At 62.3% G+C, this 23,637-nt stretch overlaps 1 protein-coding gene across 4 annotated transcripts; it reads left to right on the top strand.

The window, feature by feature from the left end:
• Positions 1-6,021: 6,021 nt before the first annotated feature.
• Positions 6,022-17,922, top strand: MKNK2 (MAPK interacting serine/threonine kinase 2). 4 transcript variants are annotated; one of them, XM_060145711.1, is made up of 14 exons: positions 6,023-6,041; positions 6,184-6,318; positions 9,896-9,983; positions 10,081-10,182; positions 10,263-10,360; positions 12,444-12,523; positions 12,845-12,918; positions 13,165-13,269; positions 13,411-13,466; positions 13,556-13,651; positions 14,112-14,306; positions 15,085-15,249; positions 15,967-16,010; positions 16,359-17,922. In XM_060145711.1, the coding sequence occupies exons 2-14, from the start codon at positions 6,268-6,270 to the stop codon at positions 16,588-16,590; spliced, it is 1,386 nt and encodes a 461-aa protein (XP_060001694.1). In that variant the 5' UTR covers positions 6,023-6,041; positions 6,184-6,267; the 3' UTR covers positions 16,591-17,922. The 4 variants fall into 4 exon arrangements, with proteins under 4 accessions (XP_060001695.1, XP_060001694.1, XP_060001693.1 ...); XM_060145710.1 differs by having other exon boundaries at positions 16,353-17,922; XM_060145712.1 differs by lacking the exons at positions 9,896-9,983; positions 12,845-12,918 and having other exon boundaries at positions 6,022-6,041; positions 16,353-17,922.
• The last annotated feature ends 5,715 nt before the right edge of the window (positions 17,923-23,637 follow it).

Raw genomic sequence — 23,637 nt, 5'->3', positions numbered from 1 at the left:
CTGCACACACCCACAGCCAGGCAGGCGGGCCAGCTCCGAGCTCCTGGCCACACCCGCCCCTGCTTTCCCTTCTCCCTGCCCTCTCCCCACCCCCACAGAGGACAGCGGGCCTGGCTCCGTCCCCAGGACTGCTGAGCCACTGGAATGGAGCGGGCTGTGAGTCAGCCAGTAGGAAGGGACACTTACAGCCACTTGCATCAGATGTTCCTGCTGCTGGGCCCCACGGCCGGAGGCCCCAGCCCAGCAAGGGCCCAGTGATGACTCTGCCCATGACCCTCACTTATCTGGGGACCTGATAAGACCGGGAGCTGGTGGTTCCTATTTCTGGGGGTCCAGACAGGTGGGAACATGCAGAGGGGGCACAGGCCAGGCTGGGCTCCAGCCCAGGATTCCAACTCTACCTTCCCCTTATGCTCACAGTCACCCAAGCACCGAGTGCCGACCGACCCTGATTCTGACACCCTGATCCTAGCTCAGAAGCTGCGTTGGGATCTGGCTCCTTCCATAACCTCTCAGTGCTTTAGGGCCAGCCCTGTGCCCGCTCTGAGCCTAAGGTGCCTGAGCAGAGGAGGGAGGCATGCCTCCGCAAAGGCATGGGCTCATGAGGATACTGCAGAGGTCCCAGCACTGGCCCCAAGCACGGGCTTTACCTCCACTCCCACCTGTGCACAGTCTGCCCTACACAGACACAGGCTCAGTGCCTCTCTAAATGTGCACAGACACACATACACACACCCCGATCTGCTCACACTCACACACAATCACACCAAACAGGTGCCTCTTTTTAATGTTGGGAGACAGGGACTTCCCTGGTGGCGCAGTGGTTAAGAATCCACCTGCCAATTCAGGGGACACAGGTTTGAGCCCTGGTCCAGGAGGATCACACATGCCACCGAGAGACTAAGCCCGTGCGCCTGCAGCCTGCGCTCTAGAGCCCGCGAGCCACAACTACTGAAGCCCGTGCGCCTGCAGTCCGTGCTCCACAACAAGAGAAGCCACTGCAATGAGAAGTCTGTGCACCGCAAAGAAGAGTAGCCCCCACTTCCCGCAACTAGAGAAAGCCCACACGCGGCAACAAAGACCCAACACAGCCAAAAATAAAAATATATAAATAAATAATGGTGGGAGACAAAGGTCTCACCATTACCCCTTGGTAAGTTTGCCAGATAAACTAGAGGACACCCATTTAAATCTGAATTTCAGATAAACAAAGAATAATTGTTTTGGATATACTTACGCATGGAATATACTTATGCCTGGGAATTACACTGGAAAGTTATTCATTATCTGAAATTCAACTTTTTTTTTTTTTTTTTTTTTTTTTTTTTTTGTAGTACGCGGGCCTCTCACTGTTGTGGCCCTTCCCGTTGCGGAGCACAGGCTCCGGACACGCAGGCTCAGCGGCCATGGCTCACGGGCCCAGCCGCTCCGTGGCATGTGGGATCCTCCCGGACCGGGGCAGGAACCCGTGTCCCCTGCATCGGCAGGCGGACTCTCAACCACTGCGCCACCAGGGAAGCCCTCAACTTTTTTTTTTTTTTATAATCTTTTTTAATTTTATTTATTTATTTTTGGCGGCTTTGGGTCTTCGTTGCTGCGTGCAGCCTTTCTCTAGTTGCGGCGAGCAGGGGTTACTCTTCGTTGCCTTGCGCGGGCTTCTCATTGCAGTGGCTTCTCGTGTTGCACAGCGCGGGCTCAGTAGTTGTGGCGCACGGGCTTAGTTGCTCTGCAGCATGTGGGATCTTCCCGGACCAGGGCTCAAACCCGTGTCCCCTGCATTGGCAGGCAGATTCTGAAGCACTGCGCCACCAGGGAAGCCTTGAAATTCAGCTTTAACTTGGCGTCCTGTATTTTTATTTGCTAAATCTGGGGGCTCCACCTGCTGGGTTTCTAGGCCCTGAGCTGTCCTGGGGTCCCTTGGATGCCGTCCAGGAGGTGAACTCTACACGACTGAGGCCCCAGGATGCCAGGGCTCTGGCTGCCCAACCAGACCCAGGGGAAGGTGGTCAGAATGGACCCCACCCAGCCAGCCAGCCTGCCTTCTGGCTCATAGGAGGTAAGGGGAAGCAGAGGCCCTAGGGCTCAGCATCATGTCCTGCCTCGTGTCTCCTCTGGGGTTTGGGGGAGACCATATACAACATGGGAAGAGAGTCACCTTGCAGAAGGGAGGGGCTTCTCAGAAAGCTGATTCTCTGCCCCTTTGGCCTAAGGCTTGCCAAGTCCCCTCCATGACTGGGGTGGAAGATGGGGGCCAGCACCCCTGTCCTCCTGGTCCCCTAGGGTATCCCAGGGGAAGCTGGGGTAGGGGAGGGGAAGGCCCTGGAGCCAGGGAATTGCTCCAACTGCTGCAGAAGCCTTGTCCTTCTTTATCAGGCCAGCGCCTGCCAACTCCAAGTCCCCCAGAGCAATCCTGAGCCCCCTTCTGCAGCTGGCCAGCTCCCATGCTATCCTTTGGGTGGCGGGAGTATCCTTGCCCTGGATTCTGCCTGTCCTGCCCACTGCTCTGTGTCGTCCTTCGCCCTGCTGGACCTGCCCCTCACTGTGTCACTGCCCCAACCCCGAATGCACTCCGAAGGGATGGAAGAAACTGGCTGGCAAGAGGAGGAGGGGCCGGGCCCCAGGTTTTCTGGCTCAATCGCCCAGTGTCAGGCAAGACTCCTGGGGCCCAAGGTAAGGTGGGCAGCGTGGCCAGGCCCCCAGCTACCTCCCAGCCCCTGGGCGCCCAGCACCTCTGGGAGCTCGGCCTGTACATGAGGTCAAGGAAGATGACAGAATTGGCTGGGTCTGGCAGCCGGCCTGTGGCAGGACAGGGCTGAGGCCCCAGAGCCAGCAGGCCAAGCACAGAGGTCCCTCCGCTCCCCCATTCCCACTAGCAGTACCCTACCCCCACCTAGTGCAGGCCGGGCTGGGGCTGGGCCTGGCTGCCTCGCCCTGGCTACCACAGCCCAGGCACCCACAGGGGCCCGCACCAAGGCCAATCCCACTTCTCAGCCTTGGGGGCTTAGGTGCCTCCTGAGGGCTTGGGTGAGTCTCCAACCTGTCCTGTTCCTGGGGGGACGTGTGGCGACTGTATGCATATGCCTGTATGCACCCATGGACACACGCACACATGCAGGCACTCGTGTTTCCAACACAGAAGCCCATGTGTGTGCACACACACGTATGGCCCCTACCCTGGTTGAAGAGCCCGTGTGTGCACCAGGACCCCTCCCAGCACTCACACAAGTGCTCCCTTGGTGGCCACCCTCCTCACACACGGGGTGGGGGGATGGCAGGACTCAGTGCATCCAGTGGGCAGAAGCAATGACTCTTACCTAGGGGGTGATCCTCCCCCCAGGAGATGCTGGGCGGTGTCTGGAGGCATTTGTGGTCGTCATGACTGGGAGGGCTCCTGGCATTGAGTGGGTGGGCATGCCACTCAACAGCCCACAGTGCCCAGGACGGCCCCGCACAGAGAATGATCCAGGCCCCAGATGTCAGCAGGGCTGGGTGGAAGGACCCCAAAGGCCCGGGGGTCATCTTCCCATCTCTGAGCTTCCTGTTTCCCAACCTGTGGTACTGGGCCCAGCAAGGGACCATCTGTCCAGGCTGCGTGAGGGTAAGGCAGTTCCTCTGAGCAGCGCCCAGGGCTGGATGGTGCTTCTGGCTTTGGGAAAAAAAATCTACCCCCACCAGCCGGACTCCCAAATCAGGCTGCCCAGGAACTGAGCTCGGCTGGACCGAGGAATATGGCCTTGAAGCAAGACCTCAGTTCATTTCTATTCCCTGAGGTCAGCGTGACCGGCAACCCCCATGGATACACACATGAGGATGGACACAGCTAAACACCCGCACCAGGAGATAGATGTATCACAGCCACACACCAGAAATTGGGTCCCCTTCCTGTCTGATCTGAACTGCGTGCCTCAGAAAGATATGTCCACGTCCCAACATCCAGAACCTGTGAATGTGACATTTGGAAACAGGGTCTTTGCAGGTGTGATCAAATTAAGATGAGGTTGTACTAGATTAGGGTGGCCTTTTTTTTTTTGGTTGCATCAGGTGGGATCTTAGTTCCCTGACCAGGGATCGAACCTGTGCCCCCTGCACTGGAAGCATGGAGTCTTAACCACTGGACCTCCAGAGAAGTCCCTAGGGTGGCCTTAATGCAATGACTGGTGTCCTTAGGAGAGAGGAGAGACACAGACAGAGAAGATGGTCCCGTGACAATGAGGCAGAGTTAAGGTGATGAGGCCATGAGCCAAGGAGCACCAGGGATTGCCAGCAACCACCAGAAGCTGGAACAAGTAGGAAGGATCCTCCCCTATAGCCTTCAGAGAGGGTGTGGCTTTGCTGATGACACCTTGATTTCAGACTTCTGGGCTCCAGAAGCAGCCTCAGGAAGCTCAGACCTTACCCAACCCCTATATGCGTGCACACAGACATGCACATACGCACTCACACATGCTTAAATACATCCTTTCTTTTCAGCACTATTCAGTGAGCACTTCCTGTGTGTGTGCCAGGCCCTGTGCTGGGTGCTGGACCAGCAGTGCGGGGATCTGGGCTTTCTCAGAGCTGGCCTTCTGGCGAGGGGCATCTGTACACACCCATGCCATCCAGAAGCACATGAAGACCTGCAGGTGACGGTGTACACACAGAGAGGGACAGCCCAGTAAGGAGGGGGGTGGGGATGATGAGGAAGGAGCCTGAGGCTTCCCCTGGGCAGGCAAGTCCAGCAGCCCCACCCCAGCACCTGGAGCCAACGTGTGTCTACAGACACACACACACACACACACACACACACACACACACACACACACACACTCACACGTACACACGCACACGCACGGGGCAGGGGAGGGCTGGGGGCTGGCCGGTGAGCTCCCTGCAGGTCCCTCCAAACACCCCAGAGCTGGCTGAGGTCAGGTCTTACAGCTCCTGTGGCCTGAGCTGTGGCCTTGGGGGGCAGCACAGAAATAGAGGTAGCCTAACAGGCAAGGGGACGGTCCAGCTCAGGCCTCGTTGGGGGACAGTTGGGGGTGGGTGGTGGGAAGCCTCTGAAAGGACAGGCTGGGGCCTGGAGGAGAGGGAGGACAGTTCCCTCCGCAGGCCTGTAATACTAAGAGTCCAGACACGGGTCTGAGGACCATGCACCACTGGGCTGCGGGGACAGAGAACTGACTGATTCTCTCAGAGCCTGGGTCAGGGGCCCCAGCCAAAATGGGGTTGTGTTTTGCCTCCCGTCCTGGTCGCCCCCACCCCTTGGGTTTTCTCTCCATCAGGCAGGCGAAGCACTCCTTTGCAGGACGGGAGGACAGTCCTTCACAGGTCTGTCCCCACCCCCTAATGTGGTCCCCTTTCCCAGCCAACAATCACGTGAACTCTTGGGAAGCAACCTGGGGAGGCAGCTGGGCCTATAAGCCTGTTTGGGTGCGCCTGCACGACAGCTGGGGCCAGGATCGGGAAACCCAAAAAGAGAGCCACGGCAGATCCTAGAACAGAGATGCAAGAGGGAGCCATGGCAGGTTCTAGAGCAGGGGTGTCGCCCAAAGGAGTCAGTGTATTCTAGGCCCCGGCCGACAGACTGCGGTTGTTGCCAGAGGTCAGGGCCGGGCTTGGGCTCAGTGTCAGGGTCCTGCGGGTCTCCCGGAGCCTCCAGCAACCCTGCCCACGCCCGCCAGGACCCTTCCCGGGTCCCGCCCCCCGAACCCCGCGCACCACACGGCGCAGGCGCGCAGACACGCCCCGCCGCCAGAGCGGCCTTCCAGTCCCGCCCCCGCCGTGCGTGCATGGGCGGAGCCATGAGGGGCGGGGTCTGCGTCGGGGCGGGGGCGGGGGCTGGGGGTGGTGGTGGCGAGCCTGGCCTATAAAAGTGGCGGCGACGCGGCCCGCCCGGCTCCTCTCGGCGGTGGCGGCCTTAGCGGAGGAGTCCGCGGTGGCGGCAGCGGCGGCGGCGGCGGCGGCGGCGGCGGCGCTGTTCCCCGCGCGGTCCGCGCAGCGGGCTCCGGGCTACGCGTCTCGGGCGGCGGCACTGCGGCCCCGGCCCGAGCCCGACCCCGGTGAGTGTGGCCCAGCGACCCCGGCCCGACCCCGACCCTGACGCGGAGAGCGGGCCCCACGGAGCCTCGCCGCCCTGGCCCGGGCTCCCGGCGCGCCGGCCGCGGCCACTCAACGCCCTCCTTTGTCTGCTCCCGCCCACAGGGTCCCCTCACCGGCCGCCCCCCGCCCACGGGCCGCCCCCCGGGCCCCGCGTCCCCTCCCCCGCTGGCGGGGCCCGGACAGAAGATGGTGCAGAAGAAAACAGCCGAACTTCAGGGCTTCCACCGTTCCTTCAAGGTGAGGGCCGGGTCGTCTTGGGGCCGCCCGGGGCTGGACCACCCGAGTGGCCGGTGGCGGGACGCGGAACCCGCCCCCCAGGATACCCACCGGGGCTCGTGCCAGCTCCCCACCCTTCGCCTGGAGCTGCCCCAGCCTGGTGTGCATTGTCGGGGGGGGCGGTGTCAGCAGGCCACAGTCCAATCTCAAGCACCCTGGGACCTGTCGGGTCTTTCTTCTAGAAGCCCCAAACCGGGTTGGGGACCCCTACATATGTGTCCCCTGCCGACCCGAGCTAGGCATGTGCTGGTATGGTGAGCAGGGGGCAGTTCAGTAGGCCACAGTCCTTAGCGCCCTGGGGCCTCTGGGGTCTTTCCTCCAGGAACCCCGGGCAGGGCTGAGGGGCGTCCTGCCCGTGGGGGCCCCTGGCTGTGCGTCCCCTGCAGAGCCCAGCCGAGTGTGCACTGCTGGGGACTGTCAGCAGGCCACAGTCCGGTCCCCAGCGTCATGGGGCCTGCGGGGGTCTGAGGGGCCCTTCCTTCTGGAACCCCAGGCAGGGCTGCAGGCCTCCCCTACACACTCCTGGGTGGTCTGCAGAATGGGGCAGTGGACTGGATGCCCTTCCAGCCCAGCACCTCCCAGACACCCCAGGCCCAAGGCTATTTCCTGTCGGAGCAGGAAGTTTCTGCGGCGGGCCCCACGGCTGTGGCATGGGGCCGCTGCAGTTCTAGTCTCAGATGAGCGAGCCTGGGGGTGGGGGGGCAGGCAGGTGCTAGGCAGGGACCCCACAGGGCCTGGCCCAGGGGACACAGTGATGTCAGCGGCCACCCCACCCCGCTGGCCGCGTTATGTAATGGCTTCCCTGGGCCTTCTTGGGCAAGAACCTGTTGCCCTCTAGAGAAGGCAAGACCTGGGTGTATGTGCATGTGTGAGTGTGTGAGTACGCGCGCGCCTACAAGCGAACTGCACACCAGGGTGGGAGGAGCGAGCTGAGACTGTTTGGGTTAAAATTCCCAGGCCCGTCCAGCCAGCGTCCTGGGCCAGCGCCCCACCCCTGCCCACACGCCTGTCATTCTGGCTTCTCCCCCCAGGGCAGCCACAGCCTTGGCACGTCCAAGTGTTCAGGGCAGGGCGGGAGCAGGGTGGACTTGAGACGTCACTGGTGGTGGTCTGTCCCCTCTGGGGGCTGGGTGGGAGCTGAGATGGGGTCAGCGCGTGGGGCCGGCACAGTGGCCAAAGCAAAGTCGAACTTTCTGGATGGTTCCAGCCACCTCCTGCCAAGGCCTGCTGACTGGAGGCCCACAGCCAGCCCTGGGCCTGGCCTGGCAACACTGCCTGGTACTATGGGTTGGCCTCTGCAGGCCGTGCGAGAGCCCAGCGCTGAGGTGGGAATGTGGGAGTCCTGAGGGAGTTGGAGGGACACTGGGCCGGGAGTGCTGGCTCTGAGGTGGCCCTCCTGGTGGCCAGAGGCCGGCCTCGCTACGTGTCTCCTCCCGCTGCACCCCAAGCTTCCTCGGGCCGCAGCCACCTCCCTCCCCTCAGCCTGGCAGCAGCGTCTGCCAGGTGTCTCTGATGTATTTTTCCCCATTTCCACATGGGAGAGTGGAGCCTTGGACAGCGTGGGCATTTGTCTTAGCACCCCCCGCACGTGGTGACAGGGACACAGGAGCTGGCATGGCTAGTGTCCCTTCACCTTGGTGGCTTGGCCGCCCCTTCTCTCCAGGGTCCAGCTCTTTGCATTGGAGGTTGGCACGGGGGTGTGGGGTCGGTGACAGGCCCCCTGAGGTCCTCATGCCCTTACGTGGTCCTTTCGAGTCACCCCTGGGTGCTGGTCAGGCTCGGAGCTGAGGTCACTAGGCCGAGGTGAAGTAGCTGGTGAGGGCCGCCGCTGGCCCCGAGCCTCACGTCCACCCTCCCTCCTGATCACCCCCACGTTGCCACGCTGGGGCCCCTCCTTCTGGGAGGAGGGAGCCGCCTGGCGCCTCCAGACGCCCCTGGACTGAGCCTTCTCAGAGCGCTGACTGCGGTACTGGCACAGCCGTGTGCCTGGCTCCCCGGGGGTGCCGGACCCCTGGGCCGGCAGAGGCAGGTGCTGGTGGACGATCCTGCGCCGACAGGCTGGAGCGCCGCCCTCCTCCCCTCCCCCGCCCGCTGGGCCTCCTAGCAACTATCTGCAGGGCGGGTGGGTGGCGAGGCCGGGAGGGCCCACGCCTGTTTTTCAGCCGCTCCCTGTGACCTCTGCCTGCCCCTGTGCTGCCGGACTGGCTTCCGGGCCTCCCGTCTGCAGGAATCTGGCCTGGCCCCTTCTGCTGTTAGGCCCCTGGGTATCTCCCTGGGGCTCTCCCGGAGTTCCTTCTCTGCCAGATGGCCCTCCTGCTGGAGACCTGCTTCCCCTTGTCCCAAGGCCCAGAGGGAGGCAGTGACTTGACCCAGGTCCTCCAGCATCAGAGCTGGAGCCACCGCTGTTTGTACAGGGCCCCCACGCCCACCTGAAGCCCTGGCCACCTGGACCCCAGGATTCGGGGAGCTAAATGAGAGCAAACTCCTAGAGAAACACGGTGGGGCCTCAGAGCCTCAGCCTTAAAGCCTCAGCCTCGTGCTTTGCCGGGGGCTGCCAGTCCTCACGCTGGATCCGCAGAAACTGGAGGAACCCCAGCTGCCTTCGTTCCCTTGTTAGGATCCCACGCACCCCGCCCCAGTCCCGGGGGCTGTCAGGTGACCTTGAGCAGGCCCCTTCCTGCTCAAGGGCTGTTTCCTTAGCTGGACACCGCGGCCTGTGAGGGGCTCCATCCTGGTGTGTCTGAGGGTACACGGGACAGTGCGGCTGTGGCCGGGCGAGGGAGCGGCCCGGTGCTCACGCGGGAGACCGCAGGTGCCTTTCCCGTGATACCCCGGAGCCGGGTCCCAGCGGTGCGGAGCTGGAAGCAGACGAGCGAGGGGGTCGGACCAGGAGAGAGGCGCAGATCTGGGGGACGGGGCGCATTGTGGGCGCATCAGGAGCAGAGGTGTGGTGGCGGGAATCGTCTCGGGCCGGGAGGTGCAGTGGGGATGAGCGGACAGTGAGAGGCAAAGAGGGCAGTGGTGCCCCATTACACAGAGGGGAGACTGAGACCAGGAAGCCATGGGAAAGCAGGCAGGGCCGCCTGGCTGGGAGCCCCGCTCCGGGAAGCCGCTGACTCACTCCCTCCCACTGGCTGCCCTGCGCCTTTGATCCCTGCGCCGGGGCACGGCAGGGGCGCGGGCGGTCAGCCATGCTGTGGTGCTGGCCCCATCCTGCAGGTGAGCAAACCAAGGCTCAAAACGTGGCCTGGTGCCCCACGGCGACTCAGCCCTGGCCTGGGAGGCGGCACCCCCTCCCCTGCCTGCGTCTGGCCTCTTCCCATACCACACCCCCTCCCCAGAGGCCCCGAGGGCCCTGGGCTGGGGGTGAAAGGTCCATTTCCTTGTGGTCAGGCAGAGCCAGGCTTTCTGCTCCGCAGCGTGCGGACGTGGAGACTGGGGCACTCTGGCCACCTGGACCCCAGGATTCGGGGAGCTAAATGAGAGCAAACTGCCCCGCAGGGCTGGGGCCTGAGCTCTGTCCTCTCCTCTCCTGCAGGGGCAGAATCCTTTCGAACTGGCCTTCTCCCTAGACCAGGCCCACCACGGGGAGCCTGACTTCGTCCTGGAGTGCCCGGCCCGCCCTGGTGAGGGGCTGGAGGGGAGGGCGAGCCTCTGGCGGTGGCAGAGGGCTGGGCCACCTCCTGAGCCAGGCGGGCCTCACCTCTAGCTCCCCCTGCACAGATATGCCTGCAAGCCAGCCCATCGACATCCCCGATGCCAAGAAAAGGAGCAAGAAGAAGAAGAGGTGCCGGGCCACCGACAGCTTTTCAGGCAGGTTCGAAGGTGAGTGGGGCCGGCGGGGGCAGCGGCGTCGGGGAGATGGGCCGGCCCAGGGTGGCTCTCACCGGCCCCCTGCTCCGCAGACGTCTACCAGCTGCAGGAGGACGTGCTTGGGGAGGGTGCCCACGCCCGTGTGCAGACCTGCGTCAACCTCATCACCAGCCAGGAGTATGCCGTCAAGGTGAGACAGGCCCCAGCACCTGGGCGGCCCCCTCGCCCCTCCCCAGCCGTGCCTGGGATCTGGCACCCTCCAGGGGTGGCAAAAGGAGGGGAGCTGGCATTTGAGCTGCCGGACTGGCAGGCGGGGAAAACCAGTGTCTAAAAATGGCCTCAAGGCTGGTGCCTCAGGCCACACCTGGGAATCCAGGTCAGCCTGGGCTGAGCCCCCAAGTCCGGGTGAGAAGTGACAAGGGGTGGCCCCGCTGCACAGGTGGCCAAGGACCTGGTGCCAGAGGGACCGCCGAGAACTGGGGGCTTCAGTCAGAGCTGATGCTCACCTGCTGGGTCACTCGGGCCAGGCCCCTGTCCCCAGGGATGACGAATGCTTCCCTGTACTGGTTACAAACATTGAAAGGCAATGCCCTATTCGGGGCCCTGGGGGAGCTGGGCATCAGGGGAGACCAGGGAAGGCCTGCAAGAGCCTCCTGCAAGCCCTGGGCCGCCTCTGACCCAGTGTGCGCCTGCGCAGCCTGCGTTGCCTGGCCGGGCGTCAGACCCTGCGTTCCAAAAAGCCTTCCAGGCTTCCCTCGTGACCCTGCATCTGGGCTGGGTGGGGTAACAGGAGGCTGGCTGCCCAGGAAGGAGGGCCAGGTGCACAGTGGCAAGCGGGCTGGCCCGGAAGCCTCAGGCCCTGGTGGAAGCGTGGTGACCAGGGTGGCTGTGGTCCCCACCCCCTGGGAGCGACCGGGTTGGGTGTGTGATGGTGCCATAGGACTGCACACCTAGCAGGCATCAAGCACATTCTGCACGGTCAGTGTCCTCCTTCCTCAGGCCCCTGCTGGGCAGCCTGGCTTCTGTCACTCTGACGGACAGGGAAACCAAGGCTCCGAGGGTTGGGTTAGTTGTACCGTGTGTGACCCCTCAGAAGGCCGTCCCCTCTCAAGAGGGACCGCTGTCTCCTCCGTGGAGTGGGGGGCCCTAGCCACATTCCCAAGGGATGGAATGAGGTTCAGGTAACTCCAGGAGGGCACGGCTGCTGGCATTATCTCAAGGAGCCCTGGCATCTGGTGGTTCTGCCCCTCTGTGGGGCAGGTGTATTTGTCACTAGACAGGTCGGACAGTGCTTAGGGTGGTGGCCGAGCCCCAGTGACCAGTGGATGTGCGTGCCCGCCTGCTGCTGGAGCCTGGCCAGTGGAGCACACCACGTCCCCTCCCCCAGGCTGCTGGTGGGCCGGGAGCCCTGGGCACAGTGGTGACCCAGGCCGCCCACCCACCTCGTGAGAGGGGGCCCTAGGTCCAACCTGGGAAGAGGTTCCCAGGAGGTGTGTGCGGCCTGGCTTTGCTGGGAAAGAGCTGGCACGCACTTCTTTTTTTTTTGGCACGCGCTTTTTGACCTCCCCTCTCTGGGAGCGAAGCGGCTCACCCCAGGCGGTGGGCCCAGAACCCTCCTGTCCTTAGAGCTCCTGGGTGCCAGAGGGGGGTGGGCGCAGAGGCGTGGGCTGGTTTCCTGAGGCTCTGGGGTCCTGGGCGGCTGTGCCCACTGACCTGGCCTGAAACAGACTTGGGCTTACGGGGCTGGGGCATCTGTCCAGACTGGTTCCCAGGCAAATGGGATGTCTTGGCTGGCAGCCAGGCGCCCCTAGGCCCCTCCAGTCCCCTGGGTGGTGTGTGAGCCAGCACAGTGGCCCCCAAGTCTCCTGGTCAGGGAGAGCAGGCCGCTAGGCTAAGGAACCTGCTGCCCTGAAGGAGTATCTTGCAGGGGCTCCAGGCCCCAAATACACCCCAAGGCTTGTGGCAGTCAGGGGCAGAGAGCTACCGGCTCCTGTCCCGCTCGCCCCTCCTGTGATGCCTCTGGGGAAACACATTGCCCCCAGTTTGTTCTGACACCACAGTATTGACTTTCAGTAAATTCTGGGCCCCCATAGGATAGCTCCGCTTTCCAGAACTTTAAAATCTAAGCTCTGACGAGCTTCACGCGTGACACAGGAGAAGTTTCTGACAGGGGAAGTTTCTGGCAGGGGAGGGGGGGCGGGTCTCAGGCTGTAGGGGGTCTGGCTGACCCAGTTGGTGTCTGTGTGTGTGTCCTCCCCCCGCTGACATTTCAGATCATTGAGAAGCAGCCGGGCCACATTCGGAGTAGGGTTTTCCGGGAGGTGGAGATGTTGTATCAGTGCCAGGGACACAGGTAATGTGACCTACCCTCACAACACTGGGCCCCGAGCCATCTTTCAGTGGCTGAATGGGCCCGAGTGCCTCATCACCCCCAGCAAGCACTTAGTGAGCACCCACAATGTGCCAGGCCCTGTGCTGGGCATTGTGGGTGGGCCCAGTGGCAGGCAGGCTGACAGTCCGAGGTGGGCAAGGCGGAAGCAGGCCCGTGGCCCCGGGCGCAGCCTTCCTGTGGGTAGGTGGGGTGGAGAAGGCGGGCCCCTGCTGGGCAGTTCTGTGGCTGCCCACAGGCCTGAGGAAGCCTCACTCCTCCCCCACCTCCCTGCCCCCACCCCAGGAACGTTCTAGAGCTGATTGAGTTCTTTGAGGAAGACGACCGTTTCTACCTGGTGTTTGAGAAGATGCGGGGCGGTACGTGGGGCCTGGCAGGCTTTTCCATCTGATCTTAATGGGCCGGGGGTTTAGGGCCACCAGGGAGAACCTTTCAGGGGGGCCTGCACATCAGAGGGGCCTTGTGGGGTCCACACGCCAGCTCAGGTTGGAGGACTCTGGACCCGAGGAGGCCGGAGTGGGGGCTTCCCTGCCAGGGTGGGGTGGGTGCTGGCCGTTGGGCAGTGGAGGTGACCCCTGTGTGTTCTGCTCCATGGCCTGGCCCAGGCTCCATCCTGAGCCACATACACAAGCGGCGGCACTTTAACGAACTGGAGGCCAGCGTGGTGGTGCAGGATGTGGCCAGCGCCCTGGACTTCCTGCACAACAAAGGTGAGTGGCCACTCTGCCTGCCCCAGGGGTCCCTGGGTGTCTAGCCTTGCGCCCAGCCCACCTGCCCAGGACTCCTGGAAGATGTGTCCACCCACCCATGGACCCCTGACCTGCCCTCGTGGTTCTTGGTTCTTCCTGCAGGCATCGCCCACAGGGACCTAAAGCCGGAAAACATCCTCTGTGAGCACCCCAACCAGGTGAGGGGCACCGGGGGGTGGCCTTTCCTGCGGGCCAGGGCCCCCAGGGTCGGGACGCCACCCTCACAGCCCCTTCTGACCCTGCCCAGGTGTCCCCCGTGAAGATCTGTGACTTTGATCTGGGCAGTGGCATCAAACTCAACGGGGACTGCTCCCCCATCTCCACCCCGGAGCTGCTCACCCCGGTGAGGGCCTGCGGGGTCAGGGCGCCCCGAGTGGGGTGCGGGGGGGAGGGGTAGCTGGCAGGGGCGGAAAGGGCGGGAATGGCCCCGGAATCCGGTGCCAGGCTACAGTTGCATAACCTCGAGGTGCGGAGCCTGCTTGGCGGCTCGGGCCTCGGAACTCTGGCTTCCGCTTAGCAACAGCCGCTGATTGGCCGGGCAGAGCGGCTGGGCGGGGCCGTGGTCGGGCGCGGTGAGGCTGGGCGGGCTCCCGGCACCTGTTGATTGGGCGGGGGGGGTTGGGGGCGTGGCCGAATACCTCAGCAGCCTGTGATTGGCCGGCAGGGCGAAGGCGGGGCTGGCTCCCTCAGCAACCTGTGAATGGTCGGTCAGGGCTGTCTGGCTTTGGGCTCCGTGAAGTCCCTGTCGGGGCGCCCCCCTATCCCCCCTCCGCGGGCCCTGACGCCCCCGCTCCCGCCCGCAGTGCGGCTCCGCCGAGTACATGGCCCCGGAGGTGGTGGAGGCCTTCAGCGAGGAGGCAAGCATCTATGACAAGCGCTGCGACCTCTGGAGCCTGGGCGTCATCCTTTACATCCTGCTCAGCGGCTACCCGCCCTTCGTGGGCCACTGCGGCAGCGACTGCGGCTGGGACCGCGGCGAGGCCTGCCTGGCCTGCCAGGTGCGAGTGGGGTCCTGCCGTGCACCCCTCCCCCGAGCACCGCGTCTGGCCTGCCTCGGCACACACACACACACACACACACACACACACACACACACACACACACACACGTGCACTCTCACCCCTGCCTGCCCAGTGCACCCCAAGGCTTGGTCCATGCACACACCTACCCCCCACCCTGGAGGAGCTGGCCTGTGAACCCCCCTGAGCACCCCTAAGGGCCTGGCCTCCAACCACTGACAACATCCACAGGCCACTGCCGGCCTGACCTTTCTGGGTTTCTAGAGGCTTGTTGGGTTCCCCAGCCCAACAGGAGAAAGCAGTCAGGGGTCAGGAAGTTGAGGTGGGGCGAGGCCTATGGTTTGAGGTGGCCAGGTTCCAGCCTTCTACCCACCATGTGAGGCTCAGGCTTCATGGCCTGATCCCCCCAGAGCCTGGCCGTCCAGAGCCACCCTTCAGTAAATCGGGCCCCACTTGAGCAGAGCCCACCAAGTGCCTCCCCGAGTCCACTCTCTGGCCCAGCCTCCCAGCCACCGCCAGTTGGGTGGGTCCCTGCCCTCCTTGGCCTGCCAGATCCCCTGGCCTTGCCAGCTGAGCTCAGGGCACTTTCCCCGACCCTAAGCCTGGGCCCAGGTCACATGCAGCTGGTGGAGGCTGGGGACCCTGACAGAACTTGTCACTCATCGGTGCTCCTCTGGGTCCAGGCCTGCCAGGCGTCTGCGACGTGGCCTCAGCCCTTGCTGGCTGCAGCTCACCCCACCTTCCATGTTCCCTCCAGAACATGCTGTTTGAGAGCATCCAGGAGGGCAAGTACGAGTTTCCGGAGAAGGACTGGGCCCACATTTCCTTTGCTGCCAAAGACCTCATCTCCAAGCTCCTCGTCCGTGACGCCAAGCAGAGGCTGAGTGCTGCCCAAGTCCTGCAGCACCCCTGGGTGCAGGGGGTGAGTGGGAGCACTAGGGAGGCCTGGGGGGCGGCTGGCCTCCAGCCTCTGCCATTGGGCTGGGGTGACTCAGAGCACAAGGGTACGACAGCCCTAGGCGGCTCAGCATCGAGACCCCCCAGAGCGGGCAAGGGCGCAGCAGGGAGGCCCCCACTGCCTGCTGGCCAGGTTGAGTTGCGACTGCAGGAGCTGCTTCTCAGTGAGTCACCAGGCCCTGTGTCCTGGAGGCGCAGGGGCCTCTTCTCACCTGGAACAGAGTGTCAAGCTGAGGTCAGCCAGGTGGCAGGCGGGGGCCTGCCCCCCCGTCCAAGGCTCTGTCCCCACCAAGCTGAGAAAAGCTTGCTGTTTCTTCTGCCCAGTTGCTGTCCTGGCGGGGCAGATGCCTAGGCCAACAGGGCAGGGGGCTTAACAAAAATACAAGTTGGCACTGTGGGGAGCAAAGACTGGGGCCCCACTGTCAAGGCAGATGGGCTGTTGGAGCGGGCTCCCAACCCCTGCTGGGAACTGGGGCAGCTTTGGTGAGAGGCAGGCCCCGCCCATCACGCGGTCTGGCAACGTCCACCACGCTCGCCCGGCTCGGGCCGCGCCCCTCCCCCCAGCCTGGCTCGGTTCCCGGGCAGGTGCACCGCCTTAACCCCCGGTGCTGTCGCAGCCAGCTGGGCGCCCCGAGGCGGGCGGGCTCTGCTCTCCAGCCTCACCTCTCCCGTCTCCTTGCAGTGCGCCCCGGAGAACACCCTGCCCACGCCCATGGTCCTGCAGAGGTGAGGCCCGTGTGGGATCTCAGGCTCCGAGCGGGGAGCCCCGGGTCCAGGAGGGGGCGCTAAATGTTAAGATGTTTAAAGAAGACTACACGATCCTCTTTCAGTCTTGGCGGGGGAAGCCGTCCAAGCGCTTGGGTGTCCTTGTACCGGGTGATGAGTTTGTGACCCCACCGCGAATTCCAGTCCGCCGGCCCCTCCCGCCCCCTGCGGAGTCTGGGGCTTCCTGGGGCGTGCAGCCCCTCCCCCAGGGCACTGCACAGACCCCGGGGGTCCCGAGGGAAGCAGGGGGGACGGGCCGGCGGCTACCTCCCCCTCCTTGCTGACCCCCCACCCTGTCCCCAGGAACAGCTGCGCCAAAGACCTCACGTCGTTCGCGGCCGAGGCCATTGCCATGAACCGGCAGCTGGCCCAGCGCGAGGAGGACGCGGCCGAGGAGGCGGGGCAGGAGCAGCCCGTGGTCATCCGAGCTACCTCACGCTGCTTGCAGCTGTCCCCGCCCTCCCAGTCCAAGTTGGCCCAGCGGCGGCAGCGAGCCAGCCTGTCCGCGGCCCCCGTGGTCCTGGTGGGAGACCACGCGTGATCCTCTCCTTCCCTTTGTACATAGGCCGCCCTTCACCCCGTCAAGTCTAAAGATTTTTTTAAGCTATTGCCCGCGGGTGACCAGCGGGCTGCCCTCCCCCGGCTGGATTCCGAGGCGCTAAGCTCAGCTCGGGGGTCTTTTTATATAAGGTTTTTGCTGTTGGGTTTTTTTTCCTGTTTCCCTCCTTTTGTTTTGTTTTTTTTCCCCTTTCAATGGTGTTAAACGCAGAGCAGGCGCTCGGGGAGGAGAGCGGAGGGCCTGTGGCTGGGTGGGGCCCTCCCGCCGCCCCGGCCCGGGATGCGCCGGGTACTGTGAAGGCCGCTCCCCGCCGCCCGCGTGACTCAGGAGAGGAGGGCGTGGCGTCTCCCCGAGCCGGCGGGACCTCGCCGCCCCCCTCCCCGGCCCTCACAGTGTTTTCAGGGACGGGTCGACCCCCACCCACCTTCCCTCGACGAGACGGTAGCTCCTTCCCTCCCCTCAGTCACCCGGGCGGGCCGGGGGCTTCTCACGTCTCCCCTGTCAAAGGGCGGGGCCTGGGGGCAGGCGGGGTGGCGCCGCCCGCTGGAGCCCCCGCCGACTGACAATCGGGGCTCCCTCGAACCTTGACCTTAAGCTGCGGCTGCCCGGGGCCCCTCCCCTGGCCTCTCCACTGGGGAGTGCCCACCCGCGAATGGGGGCGCCAGAGGAAGCGCGAGGAGCCGGACAGGCCCCCGTCAGCCGAAGTGGGGGTCCCGCGGACCCCCGACCCGGGCACCCGAGTGCCCCTTCTCAGGGTTCAGTCTGACCACGGCCACGTCCTGCCCGGCCGCCCCTCGGGTCTGGCGTGGAAGCTCTCTCAGCCCCGTCCCCGGGGTCTCGCGGGACCCACCCAGGGCGGCGTCTCTGTTCCGCCCACCTTCAGGAAAAGGCCGCAGCTGCCGCGCCCCTTCCGCCCGCGCCTGAGTCAGACGTTGCGTGACCCGCCGGGCTGGGGAGACTCTGACGCCCTTCGTCCTCGGGTGGGAGACTCTATGCAATTCACAGGCTTCCTTTTCCACGTGCACACGGGCTTCTGCCGGGGTTGGGGGCGCGGGCAGCCGCCCAGACCGCCCTCCGGCTCCTAGCTGTTCGTCCTGTCTCGTTAGTTTTCCAGAACATCAGCTGACTTCCCTTCCCTGTTCTTGACGAATACTTGAATGTGGGGGGGGGGGGGGCGGGCCTCGAGGCGTGGGGGGCTCGAGTGCCGTCTCTGCGGTCCCCCGAGTCTCGGAGATTGTCGCCGTCCTTGGTGGCTGGTGGGGGGCCACCGCCCCGTCCCGCCCACCCGCCGATCTGTGGACTGGCCTTTCCAAAGACTCCGGGGGTGGGGAGGCCACCCCCCATCATTTCTCGCCCATCAGTGATTCCACGTTTTGCAACCGAGGATTCTGCCTTTTTGTAAAAAAGAAACAAATGGACTCTCGCCCGCTGCAGGCGCCATGGCCATTTTACTCCGGAAAGCTGAGCTGTGAGCAGCTTTTTTTTTTTTTTCCTCAAAGGTGGGACAGCCACTTCCTCCCCCACCCCTGTCACAACGACAGTGCGGCCCGGAGGACTGGTCAGAACCGTTACTGTGAACGAGCCTGGCGCTGGGGGGAAGGGGGCACAGCAGTGTTTCAACGTTAAGATGTGTAAAAAAGACAAAAAAAAACTCAAATTTTTTTTAAGTGGGGGAAAAACGTCCAAGCACTTTAACTCCACTGTACCAGGTGAACTGATACAGCTCAGAAGTTTTCCTTTACACCAACTGTCAACGCCGGTATTTTGTATTCTGTTTTGTAAGGATTTAATAAAAGTCATAAAAACTAGTTTGCGCGCCCGCACCCTGCTTTCTGTTGCCTTGCGACGAGCTGCTCAAACCTAGTGGCCCGAAGGCATTTTGATATTCCCGGTGATGCTGTGAGTCACCGATTCAGATGGGGCGCGGGTGGGCTTGGCTTCTCTCTGCTCCAGGACACCTGGGTCCTCGGCTGGGAAAGACTCATCTGCAGGTGTGGGCTGGGCTGGCACCAAGGCTGGCTCGGCTGGGAACGAGGGCCAGGTGCCCACACGTGGCCTCCTGCGTGGCTTGGGCTCCCTCGCAGCATGGCCGGTGGATCTGAGCGGCCTGTCCTCGGAAGCCTTCCTGCATCACCTCCCCACGTCTGAGCTTAGGTTGGGGTCAAGCGCACAGCTGTCCCAGATCCAGAGGGAGATGGGAAAACAGCTTCGTGTGGGGGAGGGGCGTCTTTGGACCGCGCAACCTAATTCGATAAAACCCGGTGTTCCAAACCTCCCCCTCATGTCTGGCCCGCCTCCCTCTCTAGACTCCATCCCCTCAGCCATGATTAAGTTCTTGCTGTAGGCAGGGTTTTGCTGGACAGTCCAGGGCTGACTTCAGATCCTGGGGGGGCATGCGGGTGGAGAGGGAGGCGGTGGGTGAGGGAGGGCTACCTGCAGGCAGGAGCCAAAAGGGGGTGGCAGTGGAGTCCAGTGGTTAAGGACTGCTGTGCTTGTCAGTTTCCTCAACTGACAACGGGGATCTGAGAGGAGCCAGGTGAGGAGGCCAGCAGGTAGTACAGCAAGAGGGACAAGAAAGAAGTAGATGTGGTCGTCTCTGCAGGGCCTGGGGTGGGGAGCAGGCAGTCCCAGGGTGGGCCAGTCCAGGTCAGCCCCCGGAGCCTTCTGTGTCTGGCTTCTCTCACTGAGCATCACGTCCTCGAGGTCCATCTGTGTAGCGGCGTGTGTCAGTGTCTCACTCCCTTACATGGCTGAGTGATTGGTCCATCATCTGGACCACACTGTGTTTATCCATCACCCATCGATGGACACGGAGGTTCCCGCTCTTTTGAGTTGTGAGTCATGCTGTGAACATCAGTGTACGTTTGTCCAGTGGTTGTTTCATTGCCCCTGGGTGGACACCCGTAGGAAGAAAGTGAGCAGGGTACGGACCCCATCAGATGCCATTTTGGAAGGACTGTTCTTGTCACCAGGTGGAGTGTGGGCTTGGAGCCCAAAGGACCCCGAGAGCCATTGTCATCCTTGCAGCCAGTCCAGTGAGGGCTGACAGGCCTGGTGAGGGTGGAGGCCACAGAGCGCACAGATGCTGGGTGTCTGCCAGCGCCCGGGGACAGCCTGCATGTTGGCGGGGCGGCGAGAGGGGGGCTCTCCGGGCTGTCCAAAAGGCCTCCTGGCAAGGTGTATGCGCTAGGATCCCCTCTCCTGCCCAGGATCCCAGGCTCGCCAGGTGGCATCCTCCCCAACCTGGCCCTTCCAGAGGAACCTTCAGGCGCACCTTGGAGCCTGGCCCTACCGCTGAGCGCCTGCTAGAGCCCTCCTCTCAAACCCCGCAGTCCCCCTCCCAATTCCTCCAGGCCCCGCCCCGTCCCTTGCCTGGCCCGGTATATGTGGGGGGAATGGGGTGGGTGCTGCATGCCAAGCCACCGACCTCCTAGGTGGCACCGAGCTCTGCCCATCCCCTCCAGGCCCCGCCGCTGACCTCTGCCTGCCCCGTGCCGCCTGCCAAGTTGCAGCTGCCAGGCACAGCTTGTTCTCGGAGCTGCCGCTGTACATTTGATGTTTGCGGTTTCCTCTTGGACGATCCCGCCCCTTCCACGTCCCCTGGAGGAGTGGCAGGAAAATCCCGGAGCCGGAGGAGCTGAAGCCTTTCCCAACTGGGCGACCGTGGCCACCTGTCTGCACCTCAGTAAACGGGGCTCACGGGCTCACGGCAGGTGCTTCAGCTGGTCCGGGGCATCTGCAAACTGGATCTGTCACCCAGAGATCACGGCGAATCACATGTGTGATTCGGGAGCTGCCCTCCACCCTGCCCCGCACACGCAAGAGGGCCACACATGCTGATGTACGGTGTTAAGAGTAGGGGAAACAGGGCGAGTATCTGGAAACTTTGTACTGTCTTCGCCGTTTTTCTGTGAACCTAATAGTGTCTTTTAAAAAAGAAATTTTATTTTAAAGAATAAAGTGAACTAAAAAAGACACAGACACAAAAGGCCACGTGGTGTGTGATCCCACTTATGTGAAATGTCCGGAACAGGCAAATCCACAAAGACAGAGAGTGGATTGCTGGTTTTCGGGGGCTGTGGAGGGGTGGGGGGTGACTGCTGATGGGCACTGGTTTTCTTTTGGAGGGATGGAATGTTCTGGAACTAGAGGTGATGGTTACATAGCTCTGTGAATGTACTAAACACCCTGAAGTGTTCATTTTATTTATTTTTTCGCCACGCTGTGCGGCAGGCAGGATCCTAGTTCCCCGACCAAGGATGGAACCCGTGCCCCCTGCTTTGGGAGAGCAGAGTCTTAACCACTGGACCACCAGGGAAGTCCCTGAAGTGTTCATTTCAAATGGGTGAATTTCATGTTCTGTGAATTTCTCCTAAATAAGAATGAAAAAGATGATGGGACCGAGTCTGTGTTGAGTCTGGTACACAGTGAGTGCTGAATTAATGCATGGAGGAATGTTTTATCACCAGCACAGGTGTCTCCACCCCAGAGTGTAGGGATTTGTGCAGGTTTTGTTCCCGCCATTGTCACCAGTCACCAGCCCAAGTCCTCCCCGTGGATCATATCCCATCTCACAACCTCTTTCACTGTTCCGTCTCAGGAAACTGCAGCCTGTCCTGGTCTTAGACTCACCCAGAAGGAGGAGAAACTGGTTTAAAGCGAAGCCTGATGAAATCAAGTCCGACGTGAGGAAGGACTTACCCCGTTGGTGGAAGCCTGCATGGGGTGAGCTGGCGAGGGAGGGAGGGCTGGCTTCTTGGGGGCGGGGAACCTGGGTGAAGAGCGTCACCTGCCAAGGCATCTCGCCTGCCTCTGGCATTTGGATGGGCATCTGGAGCCCATCGGCCCTGGGCCATCGTGTGCCGTGAACCCTCTCCGGTCCCCACACTGGGCTGTATTCATCCCCTCCGTCCAATGGGCATCACGCTCCCCGGCACATAGGGTTTGGGGTCTGTGGGCAACTTCGGGAAGACGCCGTGGGGTTTCTGTCACGTCTGCCAACTCCAGCTCTCCCCGGCCTCAGTTTCCCTTTTGTGACCTCCCGAGAGGCGGCAGAAACCTGGGACACCAACAAGAGGGGGCTTGTCCAGCGCTGCATCCTTGGCTCTGGAACCAAGGAGGCCTCCAGGGTCTGGGTCCCAGGATGCTGGTGCCAAAGGCCGTTGGGGAGAGCGTCTGGTGAACAAGTCCCCCAGCAGAGATTTGCAGACAAACAGGGACAAGAGCCTGTTGCCAGTGGGGCTTTTTTGTTTTGTTTTTTTGGCTGGTCCGCGGTATGCGGGATCTTAGTTCCCCAACCAGGGATTGAACCCGTGCCCCCTGCAGTGGAAGCGCAGCGTCTTAACCACTGGACCACCAGGGAAGTCCCCTGTTGCCAGTGTTTTATCTGCACATTCAAAGGGGCATCCACCCCGCAGGTGCAGGGGCCACATAAAAGTTGTGGGTCGGAGCCCTGATGCCTCCCCAGCTGAGGTCATCAGCCCAGTGAGTCACCCCTGGCCACTTATCCCTTCACCGGGGGCCTGGTTGCAGGCACACGATGGTGAGAAACTGGCTTGCCACCACTCCAGTCCTGGGCTAGGACCCTCCCCGGGCGTGAAATTTAAGGGGGTGCCAAAAAACCTCCGTCATCCAGATAATGTTTTGTGCCGTGACAGCTGTAGATTCGTAGCAGTTGTAAGAAATAACATTTTCCCCAGTGGCAACATTTTTGCAAAAGTCTATTACTGTGTCACAAGCAGGATCCCAACATTGCTACAAGTCGACACTGTCTCTTGTATCCCCATGTGTGTGTGCCTTGCGTGGTACCAACCAACACTGCTCTGGGCTCAAAGCAAAATAGAACCTGCTTTTCAGGTGACAAAACTCCACTCACCCCCTGTTCTCACTTGGAAATAGAAGGAATCAGACTGGACCGTGGAAGCCGGTGTCTTCTGATAGAACCGCCTGGAATGATGAACGTGTCCTCCATCTGTGCAGCCATCAGCCACGTGTGGCTACTGAGCACGTGAAACGTGGCCAGTGCAGAGGAGGCGCAGAATGCTTCACTGATTTCATTTGCATTTTTGTGACCCAGTGGGGCTGCTGGCCCCATTGGAGAACGCGGGTCAAAAGGCCCGGTCTGTGCGTTACCTTGGGTTTCACCCCAGGTCCTTGGTTTATCCTGTCTGTTCATCCTGAGCCCCGGGCCTATGGTTGGCGCTCAATAAATGTTTGTGGTGGGACAGGTTGAGTGAGTGAGAGGTCTCTGGATGGGCAGTCCCTCCTGGCCTTCTAACCTCCTCCATGTGACTCTGGCCCCTCCACGTGAGACTGGGTTTGCCCTCACCTGGGCCTCAGTACACCCATCTGCAAAATGGGTCAGGGCACCAGAGTTCCAGGAGATGGGGCTCCCCGCTGTCCTCCGCACCTTCACCCCTCGCCGGTGCAGAGCCTTGGGGTTTCACACCCTGTGACAGCCACCCAGGGGGATACAGTCCACAGCAGTGGGTGGCACCTGGGGGAAGGGCCACCGGGACCCCCACCCTAGCAAGAGATAGAAGCAGGGCTGCATCTGGGGCCGGGGGTGCTCTGGGCATCCCAACGAGGAGGAGTCTCAGATGGGGAAACGGAGGTGCAGCCACGTAAGTCACCTGCCTGTGGGTGCAGAGCTTTCGTGTCCTCAGTTGGAGCCGGTCCCGCCTCCTTCTTTCCCTCCTGTCTGCCTTCCTTCCTATCGTAAAGGAAGGCACATGCTGTACCTGCTCTCTATCCAGAACCACTTTACGTCCCAGAACGAACATATATAAAATATTTTTGTCCCGTGGGTTTAAAAAAATTCCTCAGTGAGTAAGTGTTTTCATTTACAGTCTCCACACTGGAGGGTACACTCCCCACACACTGGAGGGTTTTCCTGATGGCCAGTGGGGTGGGGGAGGTCCCTGCCCACAGAGGAATCGCCCTCCTGCTGCCCACAAGGCCAGTGGGCGTCCTTGGCGGGTGTGTCAGCTGATGTTGCCTGCACGCTTGCCTCTTTGGTGTGCTTGTCCT

This window comes from Lagenorhynchus albirostris, chromosome 3 (genome assembly GCF_949774975.1).
Source record: "Lagenorhynchus albirostris chromosome 3, mLagAlb1.1, whole genome shotgun sequence".
Taxonomy (NCBI): domain Eukaryota; kingdom Metazoa; phylum Chordata; class Mammalia; order Artiodactyla; family Delphinidae; genus Lagenorhynchus; species Lagenorhynchus albirostris.
Note: the sequence above shows the minus strand (reverse complement) of the source record. Positions and strands in the feature narration are given on the sequence as shown.

What these genes read in the sequence shown, in the direction of transcription:
- MKNK2 (XM_060145710.1), top strand. Translation starts at nt 6,268, where the DNA reads ATGGTGCAGAAGAAAACAGCCGAACTTCAGGGCTTCCACCGTTCCTTC. An exon ending in CTTTTCAGGCAGGTTCGAAG is followed by an intron (nt 10,183 to 10,262) that starts GTGAGTGGGGCC and finishes CCTGCTCCGCAG; the next exon opens with ACGTCTACCAGCTGCAGGAG. An exon ending in AGCACCCCTGGGTGCAGGGG is followed by an intron (nt 15,250 to 15,966) that starts GTGAGTGGGAGC and finishes GTCTCCTTGCAG; the next exon opens with TGCGCCCCGGAGAACACCCT.